The sequence below is a fragment of the Gymnoscopelus braueri genome, assembly GCF_963280865.1.
Source record: "Gymnoscopelus braueri genome assembly, chromosome: 3".
In the NCBI taxonomy this organism is placed as follows: domain Eukaryota; kingdom Metazoa; phylum Chordata; class Actinopteri; order Myctophiformes; family Myctophidae; genus Gymnoscopelus; species Gymnoscopelus braueri.
Genome location: NC_137612.1, coordinates 31,866,933 through 31,880,937, shown reverse-complemented (window position 1 = coordinate 31,880,937; position 14,005 = coordinate 31,866,933). Strand labels below are relative to the sequence as shown.

Sequence of the window (14,005 nt, the reverse complement as noted above, 5' to 3'; positions counted from 1 at the left end):
GATATGTTGATGCATGGAGTTCTGCATGACCTACTCATAATGAAGGTCCATCAATTATGCACAATCCTCTGGACTGGTCTGCTGTCTTTCTTCTAAATGCATTTTGGTGCTGAAGCCAATCCAGGAGTCTCTCTCTCTCTCTCTCTCTCTCTCTCTCTCTCTCTCTCTCTCTCTCTCTCTCTCAATCTTTCTCCATCTCTCTCCCACTCTTTCTCCCCTCCCCCTTCTGTCTCTCTGTCACTGAATAACTTTTCCCTGACATGCCTGTCTCTCACACTCATACACATTGTAGGAATGTAATGACCTCAAGCTAATTTATAATAGTCAATAGGACCTAACTTTTCAAGTTGGCGAGGTTGAGAACTGAACATTCAATGTTGATTTCACAATGGCTACTGGCTATTGAAAGTTATAGACTTTAGTTATAGAATTAAAGGGTTACATTTATAGAGTTTACAAGAGATGTGCATTAGAAAAAGGCTAATCAACTAACAAAGTCTTGGTCAACTAGGACCAAACTGACCTATTAATCAATTAGATATGAGGGACAGAATGCAAAAAAAAACAATCCTTCACCAGAGTGTCCTCTTATGGTCTGAAATGGCCCCTCCACCACTCACTCCTCTCTAACATAGATGGATCAATATGTATAAAACTCTAAGGGGTGTCTCAGGAGGCCAATATGCTGCTAATGAAGACTTTTGATTCATTTAGCAGTGTTTTTCAGCACTCTCCGACACTCTTGATGGAGAGCAGTTAGCAACAGGCTCATTGGATGGCTTCATTGATTGCACTCCATCAAGACATGGAGAACAACGTGAAGTGGGTCTCCCTGTCTCTCGCACCTCATTACCCACATTTGCCTTCAGTGATGGTAGTGTGTTTCTTCCCGTGATTGAAACTCATGTTAGTCAAATAAGAGGTTTTGCTAGTAATAGACAGCCATAGACAAGTCTGTGCGGTTGTGTGACCGTCTTCAAAGGCCTCGTTGGGCACTCGTTTAAAAACACTTATTGCCTTCATGGCTGTTTTACATGTTCGTATCATCAAAACACAGCATAACACAACAGATGGCTCCCTTTTTTCAAATGCACGTGTTTAAAAAGACCCACAGAACATAGGTTTCAGACAGATGGTTTACTATCATCCTAGTACTATCAGCCCCAACACATTAAGGACACTGAATGTTTTTTTTTTTGTAATATAAATTGGCAAAGGCCATATTTCAAAGATAAATCCACAAGTTTTAGTTTCTTGGAGAGGTCGTGTGTCAGTTCATGGATAACTAATGGGGCCCTGTCTTGCTTCAGCTTGAGGGCAGGGCAATGCATTGGTATGACTCAGGTCACTAACATCATTCACAGTGAGAACAGAAGCATGAAGACAGAGCTTGTCCGGATGATCGAGTGGGTCCCCGGATGTATTAATGTTTTTTGCAGGAAACCCCATGTTGCTGTGTCTTTCTCTTTGCTCCATCAACTACATCATTCAGTCCCTCCATCCTTTTATCCATCCATACAACCTGCCGTCTTCCCCCTCCCAGATTTAACAGTACAACGTCAAATCTACAGTGTTAATTTAGCTCAGAGAGTGTACGAATGTAACCAAATGTACCCGTAACCTACGCGTATAAGGGTCCATTTGGTTACATTTGTACACTCTATGAGTTACAAATGAGTAAACTGACACTGGGGATTTGATTGTTTACTGTTTAATTCTATTCAGACAGGTCGCTCCCCTGAGAAACAGGTCCCTCCCCTGATTGATTTTATACCAAACCCATTTTGGGGCAGGCCTTGTGCCCCCCTGTGCACCGTGCCGATCGACAGCCATATATTTTCATACAGTTTCCCCCAGGTCTCACATCATGAGATGTCTAACCCTAGGTGGCTTCCAATATTTTCCTGTGCGGTCATTCATTATCACGGCAGACAAACTCATTAATCTTGATGAGATGTTAATAACTCTAAATTAGATGTTGTAGTCTGTAGATAAGTTCAGGCTTTTAGCTGTTTTTTTTTTTATCCAAAGTAGCCAATGTGGAAAGCACTCCTGAGAAATGTTCCATAGCCACACATTTTTCCATGACTGTCACAGTGTCACAATGCAATGTCCCCAATTGCCTGGTTGATCTTGAAACATGCACGTGGATAGTGGGAGGGAGGATTGTGATTCCCTGGCCTCGTCTCATTGTCATGTGGTGGTTAGGTTAGCCGTGGGCCACCTCAACATGCTCAGCCTGTCTGTCTGTGAATTATTCATCCTAGAGAGGATGATGCATTTTTTCAGTTGAAAATGTCTTATTTTCCTAGTGTGACTGAAGCATAAATCAGTTTTAACATTTCTTTCCTCTTGTGATTGTGAATATGATGGCTGGTGACATCTGTCTCGGTTGGTTGTGTTTTGCTTTCTTTCATTTGCGGGTGGATATTAATATATCACCTTTGTGTTCACAAGTTAGAAAACGGCTCTCTGTTTACCTTGGGTAGCAAAAGCCAATCATACTGGAAATGCATGATTCAGCTCCCTATAGTAACAGCGGTGACGACCCTCTCCCACCCAAGAATATTTTGTTGCTTCAGCATAATTCATCACCACACCCAATAAACAGTTGTATCCAGTTCATAGACAAATGTAGGGCTAGGGCATAAATATTAATTGTCAACAAATGGGATTTGGGGAAAGAGGTGGAATGGAAGTTGTTTGTTTCAGTGAGGCTCATTTTGCTGATTGTTGATGTTGAGGTGGAAGTAAAGCCAACAGCATTTTTGGTTAAAAAAAAAATGTTTGCTTTCCAAAATGGCTCAATGCACAATTTCTTCTCTTAGTCTGTTTACTTTAAGGTGTTGTTGGTGGGGGTGTTGTACGATTGTGTCATGTTTTTCAGTTGCAAATCAGCTATATTCCTCAAATGACACCATATGACAAAGTGCTGTATAAATTAGCCCTATAGGCATAAGGCTCAGAGCTTAGCACAACGCAACACAACACAATGGAGCTCCCTGAGTCTCCAAGGTCACCAGCACCCACAGAGGCTGTTGTTCGCTCCGCTGCTCAATGTGCCCAGCGCAGACTCCTGGTTACCACAGCAACTCTGACAGCGGGGCTTCCTTTAGTCAATCAGCTCGCTATCAAGACTGTCAGATACACATGCACACGTACGCGTGCACAGGCGTGCACACACATGCGTTGACAGACACAAACAACAACAAGTGTGTGTGTGCGTGTACACATACAGTACATATACACAAACAAACGCACACACACACACACACACACACACATGCCTGCAAACCACTTTCCTCTGTTCTCCCTTATCACGTTTGTCTTGATGATGTGTGTCCCTGCTGCTTTGCTCACCGACGCAGATGCAGAGTTGCAGGACCTCACCTCCTCTTCTCAACGTTCAAGCTCATGTTATAAAAGACAGCCTGAGCAAAGCTCTGCAGCCTGCCCCTGCAGTCTGTGTATTTAGATCATGTATTGTATAACGTTAGGGTTGATTAGACAATGGATGCCCCGTTCAGCTGTTAAATGAATGCCAAAGGGGAAAAGAAAACCTCCGTCATTGTTGTGTAAAGGCTAAAGGCAGTGACCTTTTTTTCTGCAAATGTTGCACTTCATTATTATCTTTGATTCAGCACAACTTGACTCTAGCAGAAAGTAAATGAACGCTGCAATATTTGACTGCCTCATATTCCAAAGAGTAGTGATAAACAGTGGTCTTTGTTAGATCATATCTAAGGAGTTTCTGCTTTATTAAAGTGTACAGAAGCTAGACAGCAAAGAATGCAACAGTAGGAATGACATATCATATGACCCATGTCATATGATATATGATAAGGGTAAGACCACTTTGGTAGAGGTTTGGGTTGTGTAGTTACCTCGCCATGATGTAACTCCAAAGGTGGTCAAGAAATAAAAAATAATTGCTGCATTGATTAGAAATTGATAATTCAAAATATGCTCCCCATTGACTTACATTGCACAATAAAACAGCTCTCAAAGTCACTCTTTTAGAATGTAAACGAATGTAAACAAAGTCGATTCAGACAATATAGAACATCACCAAACCAAACCCAGTACTGTTTTTTTTTTTTTGAAAAATGTTAACTTACTGTTGATTTAGCTATTTTTATTAGAAAGAAAACCTGGACTGGATCGGCGGATCCGGATCCGGATCTTCAAATAGTAAAATCATCAGGAAGTTGACATTTTTATTAAAAAAATAAACAGTAGTGGGTTTGGTTATGTTCTATATTGTCTGAATCAGCTTAGTTTGTGTTCGTTTATGGGCTAAAAGAGTGACTTTGAGAGCTGTTTCAGTGTACAATGTAAGTCAATGGGGAGCATATTTTTAATTATCAATTTCTAATTAATGGAGCAATTATTTTTCATTTCTTGTCCACCTTTGGAGTTACATCATGGCAAGGTAACTACACAAACCAAACCTCTACCAAAGTGGTCTTGCCCTTTAACCATTTAAAGCCTGATTTATACATCAGCTATTTAAAAAATCGCAAATGCAAACCAAAATAAATATGAGTAATGCTCAATAACCAATAACCCAAGTAACCTGGACAACCGCCTATAGGTTAAGGCTCTGATGGACATCAGTGACATTGAATCATTAGGGTTGCACGCCACAGAGTCACAGTAAACACCAGTAGTCCAGTGCTCTGTTTCGCCACTTACATACAATGGAAAAGGTCACATCTCATATTGTGACTTGAAATACTGTGTGGCATTTCATTACATTTCTGCCTGAGTTTTGTATATTAAGAAGCCTTTGTATCAGTGGCTGGGAGGTAATTCGCCATGAATCTGTGCACTTTCCCCCCTATATTTTATCCCGCTCTTCGCTGCACTGTATTCACACAATGGCAAGGATCTCCCATTGTGGGCCACATATGCGATTTCTCTGCCTCCATGCATCTGTGGCATTTGAGTCATTTGTCATGAACCGCTTAATGCCTGAGTCATCACTCACCCTCGTAATAAACGCCTCCTTGCAGGTTCCATGGTTTTGAAGATGCAGTCAGATGAAATGAGCTGACTTATTTTCAGACAGTCTCTGCTACAGTAAAAGCATTTTCATCCTAATTGTCCATGTCAAATCTACCCCCGCTTTATGTTGCAGGTGGGTTTTTTCCTGAATAGTTTCCTTATTTCCACTGATATTTGGAACCCATGCCTTGAAAGAATACCAAAATGATGGCTTCTTTTGAGGGTTTCACCTGATTCATATGGAATTGCACTCTTTTTAATCTTAACTATGTATAAACCAAACCTTACTCCATTTTTGGATCAGATGTTTTAAATGTTGCTTCTTTTCTTTTTCTTCTCTTTTCTTTCTTTTGTTTTTTTCTTCTATTTTTCCTCTTCCCTGATAGTGACCAAATATGGTTTGGCATACAGGAGGTAGCCATTAATGCAGCTTGACATCAAGTGCAAGAACATTTGATTTTGGTCCCTGTAGGACTTTCCATTTCCTGTTGTGATTTGGTTAGACCTCCATTAGAACTGCCAATCATGTATTTTCATGCCCACAGGCATGGCTTGCTAGTGGACTCCTGCTCTCATCTGTAGCACTTCAATGGCAGCTACACAACTGATCAGCTAATGAGACCAGGCGTAGTCTGTAGCCTTAAGGCACTCTTGTTAGCATTTGAAGAAACCGTGTCTTGATTTATCTAAAAGGTTTCTTGCAGAGCACATCTGCTAGATCTGCACATCTATGCGTCACCACAACTAGTCTTTGTGAAGGTACCACACAAGTACCACACAACAGTGGCAGGTCCTGGGCTTGGTCTGCCAGTAGCATATCTGCATTAAAATAGGATTTATTACATTGTTGAGGTGCTATGGGGAGCACATGCCCTGCATTGCATTAACCTTTGAGATTGTAAATCTGAGATTCAGTTTAAAGTCATACTGTGTAGCATTCCTTTTAGTAGTCTTTTTGGTGACACCTCTCCCAGCTCCGTTGTTCTTTACAGCGGAATTTGGGGCAGAAAACTCACAAATGTCTAGATAAGTGGTCAAAAACACATTAATGTGGAATGGTTATTGCGGAAGAAATACCAAAGATTATAATAAAAATAACTTTTGTTAAATAGAAAGGTTACACAGTATGACTTTAAGATTACAATATTTACATTTAAACAGCGCAGTGTTAACACACATAAAATGTGCTGCTGATAAAATATGTGTTCACTCCTTTTTATTGCCATAGTTATTCATCTCCATATTATTTTTGTTTCTTTGTATCTTTCAGATTTTCACACGCTATGGGAAATGCTACACCTTTAACTCGGGCCAAGACGGGCGTCCCCTAATGATTACAATGAAGGGTGGAATGGGCAACGGCTTGGAACTGATGCTGGATATCCAGCAAGATGAGTATCTACCTGTATGGGGAGAGACTGGTAAGTTTATGCAGAGGGAGCCCTTGGGGTATGCATGTTGTCATCTTTCCAGTTTAATAATGTGTAAAAGTAATTTTAAAGTCGTACAGTAGGACTGGCTTATCTGGGACTGCTTGGTAATGGTTTACATCATATTTGACAAATTGATCAATTTGTGACAATTTTTCCCCTTCCTTGAAGTAGCCCGAGGTTCAATTTTAGTTTATTTTCCCCTTATATATCCTTCCCTTTGGCAAGATTATAACGTAGGCATGCTATCTTCTTCCATTGCTATGCAAACGGTACACAATTATATTTTTCTGGTGAAGCACAACAACCCTACAAACTGTCCCATATAGTTAACTGTCTAACAGATATTAAAGACTCATTTAGACTCGGACAAAACTGAAATTCTCCTTGGTATAGTGAGTTGGTGTCTTATTTGATCCCAGCCTGCCTTTGAGAGCAACGTTAACAAACATGTTCAGACATGTTTTTATCTTCTCAGGAATTCATCCAGGATCAGATACTATACATTTTGGATTCTATTATGTCTTCACGCCTTTACTATTGCAGTATTGTTTTTAACATGTGTTTGATTGATTGATTGATTGATTGATTGAATACTTTATTAACATTTAATGACAGACAAATATTCACTATTAAAACATCATATAAACGGGTACAAATTGGGGAAAAAAATATATACAGTTAACAGTTGGGGGGGGGGGGGTAGGCTTTTACTTTGCAGCCACCTGTAAGTGCTCTTTTAGAGCGGTTTTGAAGGAGAGTAAGGATGCACACGTTTTTATGACTGTTGGTAGGGCATTCCACATTTTTGTGGCATAGCAGTAGAACAAATTCAATCCCTTATTAGAGCCAAATCTGGTTTGAGCGTGATTTGTGGAGCTCCCTCTGGTGTTTGTGGTGTAGTGTATCTTGTAGACCAGGCTCATTGCAAGTTGCTGTACTCTGTCCTCTACCCTGAGCCATCCCACCCTAGCAAAGTGAGTAAATGAGTTGTAGATGTAAGGCCAAGCCGTAGCCTGTCTAAAGCAAATAACCCTCAGTAGGCTCCATATTGAACACAGCTGCTACACTTTGAACTAAAACCAGGAAAAGAGAATATATTACTCCTATGTGAACTTCCCTACACTGGTTGCCTGTCTGTTTTAGGATTGATGTTCATATTTTTCAAGGCACTTCATAGCCTGGTCCCTAATTACATTTTTGAGTTATTAACCCCCTACGAGCCTGGGTACAGCCGGTGGTCCTCAGGGAGGAACCTGCTGGTTGTTCCTGAGTCGAGGCTGAAGATAAAGGGTGATCATGCCTTTGCTGTCAGGGCTCTTTGACTCTGGAATGACCTGCCTGAGGAGCTCAGACCTGATAAATCAGTGTCTTTGTTTAAATCACTTCTTAAAATGTGATTTAAACATTATACACCTGTAAACCTGTGATGTGACAATAAAGTTGAGTCTGATTCTGATTCTGATAGTTATTATTATACAATTATACATTAGGATTAACTTTTGATAGTCCTGATAGATTTACATTTATTTATTTTTAAATTTTGTTTGTGTTTTTTTCCGACTTTTCCTTTTTCCTTTTCCTTTTTCAAAATTCATACAAATATTATAACGATAAAGAAGTGACATTTTAACTCTTTGACTGCCAGAGTATTTTCATAAAGTACTCCCCCAGTGCCAGCAATTTTCGTGTTTTTTTATTTTTATATTTTGAATTTTTCTCATGAAAATAATTTAAGGACACATAATGTAAAGACCCAGCACAATTCCGCCACTAGAGCGCAGCACATGACAGCTTTGATCATGTCGTTGGGTCTCTCTCACCCTTCTTCATAGATTAGACAAGGAAAAACATGAAAACGGATGTGACGTCCCCCCCATTGTTTTGATCGGCGAAAATTACGTTGTGATATACGACGGCGATGACTGATCGTCACCCAGACCATAGATTATAGAAGAGAAACTGTCCGTTTGTCCGTCATACCGTGTGAAAGACCGTTTATTTACCTATTTTGGACGAAAATGACTGGGGAAAAGAATCAAAAACCGGAAACGGAATCCAGGTCATGAAACCGGATGCAGATGTCCGTGAAGTAAGTGGAACTCGAGAATAACATTGAATATTAAGCAGCATAGCGCAATCAGAGATTAAACAATGAACGCGCGTCCAGCGCGTCGAGCGCGTCGACGGCCAACTGGACAAAGTAGCACTTGACGCGTTATCGCGTCGTCCGCAGTCAAAGAGTTAAGTGATTAATTAAAAAAATTTAATTTTCTTTACAAAAACATACAGTATCACTTGCACCCCCTTTAAATTAGATTGGATTGGGCAATCTGCAATCTCCCGTTGACAATGAAGCACAGTTGTGCTCAGCCGTCAGCTAAACATACTAGGGGGTCCCCAGCTAAATGACTGATATTTAGGAACCAAATGGACCCTTATTGGTCTGTAACTCTGTGTACAAATGTCTCAGAGTTAAACTAGAAAAAGTGCTCCTCAGAGCACAGGTCTCCGCCAGGTCAGGTAGGTTATTGTGGGCCAGCAATGTTCGGAATTCGCCAATCAGGGTGGAATATGAAAAATCCGACGGATCTGTCTTGATCACTTGCTTATAGAGATAATTTGTACCGATTTGCGTGATGTTTGGACAAAATTTGTAGGAGTAATATAAAAAATCTACCTCCTGGTGGTGCTATAATAGGGCAATGTTAAAAGGGTGGCATTTGTTCCTCAACGTAGTGCAAATGTGTGTGCAAAGTTTCACCGCAATCGGACGCTGCGTTCAGCAATTCGGAGGCAAAAAATAAATAAATGAATAAGGTTGAGAATCACTAACATAGGGGATGCTTCACAGATTGAAATATTCAGTCCACACTTTTCGAGTATGAGTGATGGCCCAGAAAAGGCACACATATTGCCCAGTTTAATCGCATTGACCGCTCTGCGTTATCGACTATGCTGTATAAAGATGGATGGATAATATTGATCGGGAGAAATGGTCCTTTATTGTGATGCAATTGTATCACTTGTCAGCCAGGTTTACTTTTCTCATGAATCAGAGAGGAGCAGAACCTTTTGCCATATAAAATCAATAGAGGTTTCAAGCAATTCTACTCGGGGCAGATCCTGTCTCTACACAAACCAGACACTCTCTAGTCTCTACTCTCTAAACACAAAATTCTTATCGAAAGTTATTTTACCCACCAATCTTTTGTTCTGTCCTTAATTTGCTATAACAATGCTGTGTTTGTATTAATATTTCTAAAGGATTGCGAAATGTTTGTATGTAACCTTCAGTACAGGCCAATGAATATTAATACCAACCGTAATCACTAGGATTACCCACAAACCAATAAATCATTAATTAATTAAACATTTTAATTAAAAAGCAACTTGGGGATTCTTTAAAAATAAATTATTTAATGAGATGGCTACTGATATTCTGATATTGATTTACTACTGTAATAATATTAAAAGGCTAAAGGAACTTTCACACACTTTAGCACCAACACACACACACACACACACACACACACACACAAACACACACACACACACACACACACACACACACACACACACACACACACACACACACACACACACACACACACACACACACACACACACACACACACAAACAAACTACAAAGGTATGCTCAGTGAAGCGCTAATCTCCACCAGGACCACCATAAGAACACTTACACTGTCTGACGCAGTCATGTAAAACTGAATCTAGGTGCGAGGTCTCTCTCTCTGTCTCTGTCAGTGTCCGGTGCACGTGCGCCATAGGTGCGCGGGATATGTTGACACATAAGTACGTTGGTTGGTGTTAATCAGTCATGGGCTTTAAGTTAACAGCGTTCTCACATGCACACGCATTATAATGTATTGTAGGTGCGTGAAATCTCTGTGTCTCTTTCTCTGTCTGTGTGCAGTACATGTGTCAGACTGTAGGTGCGCACTGCGCAGCGCTGTGTGGAAGAGACAGATGTAGTGATCTTTATAAACTTTAGAAACCAATGAGACCAACACTACTTCACCACATCAATGTTGGTGTAACCAATAGATTCTCTGCAAAATATTTTTTTTACATGCTTGATGTAAAAAACTACTACTACTACGAGGCAATAGGCTCAGTGCATAACTGTTGTCCTGGGTTTCCAGAAGGTGGCATACCCGTCTCCTGTTCCAGTTCCTGTTTCCCATAGCTTCATTTGATTGGCACGTTAAGGTGTCATTTGTGTTTCCCATTCAAATCATCTGCCGAGCCAATCAAACATAGTTTTGAAAGTCCTTCTGGAAAACCAGGACTACAGTTATGCACAGAGCCTGCGCAGATTCATCCGAGGGGAGGGACAAATTGGCATGGTGTAGATCCCATATGCCAGATGGACAGCTTGTGCCCATTGGCTAGTGCCACTCCATAGCGCCGTGGACAAGTATCCCGCGTAGCCTCGGGCGATGGTTTGAGCTTGGAAATTCACAAAATTGTTTTCCTTGACTGATTTGAAGAATATTTGGGAATTGAGTTCTTTCGTCTGGTGGCAGTGTGCACAGGACCTTTTATGCTGATCGATGCAGCAGTTTGCATAATTAGTTGTAGAAACAAACACAAATACACACAGGGGTGAAAACAATACCCACCCTTCACACCCATTACAGCCTCATGCCTTCAGGCCGTCGATACAGAACCTCGCCATTCACCAATAGGGGCTCAGCTGGCTTTACCTACCTCCATCTGACTGCTGAACTAGTCTAGGTCTGGTGGAGACCGGACTGCTGCCAAAAGAATATTAAAAAAATAAAATATGGATTTCGAGAGAGCCTCAGTCAAAATGATGTGAAATAAAAGTCTAATTTCCTATGGTATTTATTTATAAATCACATAACATTATGGTCCAGCAAAATCTACCAAAAATTACTGATTACTAAAACTTTGTGTGCTGAAACAGCACACAAAGTACACACATGAGTTTCAGCTGCCTCATGATTGCCTGGGGGGACAAATGTGAAATAACACACTTTTGAATCCAGCTAGGACTTCCACATCAATCATTCTAGGACCTATAAGAACGGAGGGGAACTTTTTCCCACTACAAACATTAGCTGTGTAGTATATCCACATTCCTTTCACATCAAACCAGAGGCAGTGAAATTATTTCGGAAATTATTGAGGCAAACACACCAATAGAGTCATCTCCCTATGGCGTTGATTTTCCATTTGTCTCTTGAATATCTTTATTCAAACGGCATGGGGATGACAGATGGCCATAACTTAAAGATGGCATTAGCCTCTCCAATCAGAGCCTGAGCACTAGTTATGTACTTTATGTAATGTTATGTGCTGCTCAAAGCCCCTATAGCCCTCTCCTTGGCAGTGGCACAAATGGCTTAGTATCCAGGCTCAGAAGACCAATGTGTAAGTGTTAATGTCTGTCGCCGTTCTTTATCGAGGCTTTCTCACTGAATTCCACCGGTGCGTCCCTCAGGCCCTTTAATTGAAAAAAAGAAGAGGGGAACTGGCAATCAGAGGAACAGATAGTGGGTGACATCCAGGGGAGGAAAGGAGGCATGGAAACAGACATCCTATTTAGCCTCGCAGATTCTTCTCCAAGGAGACTAAATCACTCCAAAGCAGCAGTGCCATCGCTGTGATAAGCAGTCTCCGGCACAAACGTGATGAAAATATGAATATGAACAAATTGAAACAGTGTACTCAGAAGGGGTTGCTCGCGTGCCTTTGTATTTCCCCCTGATCTCGGTATCAAGGAGGCCCATCTGTTTCATGTAAAATCTATACAAGAGAGTGCCGGAGCGAAGGAAGCTGTCAGCTCTATTGATTTTTCCTTTATCCTCCTCATCATTTATTTATTAATTTCTCTATTCACTCTCATTTCCTCCAGGCAGTAAATAAGCCTCCTGTGCTGCATGAGGCATCGCCAAGCGGCCAGCGGGCTTGTTAAGGAGTTTATATACATTGACCTTTCCAGCGTTTGTTAACACTTGAATCGCTACCTCAGGAAATCTTGGGGTGGCAATAATATAAACAAAGCAATTACTCCTTAGAAGTTATACTTTTTTAGGTCAACAAGGTCAATTACGGATGTATTTTCTGTGATGTTTTCGATGCAAGCTCATTTGCTTCTCCGATTGTGAAGAGTATGATCCTTTCTGCCAGTGATGAGCTACAGTTAGGACCGACCGTGCATATTTGTTAAGCTTGATTGAATCTGACTGCTGCTTGTCTCCATGGGGCACACATACAGTACATGTACCAGTACACATTCAAGATTCAAGATCTTATGTACGAATACGAGTAAAATTCTTTGCATTTCGTTCCTCAACATCGTAGCAGCAGCAATAATAATGGCATAGAAATAAAGAACATAGCATCTATGTTAGTCCTAGCCAGTGGTGTACACTGTAAAGTAACTAAGTACATTTACTTAAGTACTGTACTTAAGTACAATGTTTAGTATTTCCAATTTTCAGTACTTTTACTTCTACTCCACTACATCTCAGAGGCAAATATTGTACTTTTACTCCACTATTTGAAAACATTTCGGCCATTTGAAAATAGACAATCTACAAGCTCACCATGTGACGCATTGTGAGCTTGTAAGAGCTGCTATTTTCAAAATATTTTTATACATTTGAAAACTTGTGAAACGGAAACATTCTGCATAATGAGTATTTTCTACTTTTGGTATTTTAAGTACATTTTGATACCAATACTTTTGTACATTTTTAATTCCGGACTTTTACTTGTAACAGAGTATAGCTACATTGCAGCATTGATACTTTTACTTAAGTAAAAAATGTGTACTTTTTCCACCACTGGTCCTAGCACACTTTGAGGTGCTTGAAGGTGCTCTGTGCGTAGTCCCTACTTATACACATACAGGATTCCATATGTCTACAAATGAACCCATGGCATCTGTCTACATAACATACTATCTAAATTACATTTGAGCCTTCATAGGCCTGTGTCATGTGGCAATGTTGCCAGGCACAGTATGACAGTATGTGTTTAAATATTGAGGCAGGTGTGTGTGGTGGTGGGGGGGTGGGGCTATGTGCGATTGTGTGCGTGTAGCTGCCTCTACAAACCTCTACACACACGCAGACAGGCAGACAGCGGGGGATTCACTCTTAAAAAAATCTGATTTCACCATGGTTGTACACTGTTTTACCCCCCCCCCCCCCTTCTTTTCCTCTACCCTTTCCCCGTTGACAGACGAGACGTCGTTCGAGGCAGGGATAAAGGTCCAGATTCACTCCCAGGACGAGCCTCCCTTCATCGATCAGCTGGGTTTCGGAGTGGCCCCGGGCTTCCAGACCTTCGTCTCTTGTCAGGAGCAACGGGTACGTCTCTTGAGACGGGTTGGCATGATGAATGACATCCTGAACACATTCACATCACGTCACTGTGTAGTGTGAGACTGTGTGTGTGTGTGTGTGTGTGTGTGTGTGTGTGTGTGTGTGTGTGTGTGTGTGTGTGTGTGTGTGTGTGTGTGTGTGTGTGTGTGTGTGTGTGTGTGTGTGTGTGTGTGTGTGTGTGTGTG

General features: G+C 41.0%; 1 protein-coding gene across 3 annotated transcripts in view; it reads left to right on the top strand.

Annotated features, from left to right (window-relative positions):
- The window catches only part of asic1b (acid-sensing (proton-gated) ion channel 1b), a gene marked incomplete at its 5' end in the record, with an annotated part of 237,810 nt that overhangs the window by 202,977 nt on the left and 20,828 nt on the right, over positions 1–14,005 (top strand). For all 3 annotated transcript variants that reach the window (XM_080424274.1, XM_080424272.1, XM_080424273.1), the window contains 2 exons: positions 6,278–6,428; positions 13,678–13,805. In XM_080424274.1, coding sequence (XP_080280400.1) covers positions 6,278–6,428; positions 13,678–13,805 — 279 coding nt within the window. The remainder of the gene's footprint in view (positions 1–6,277; positions 6,429–13,677; positions 13,806–14,005) is intronic.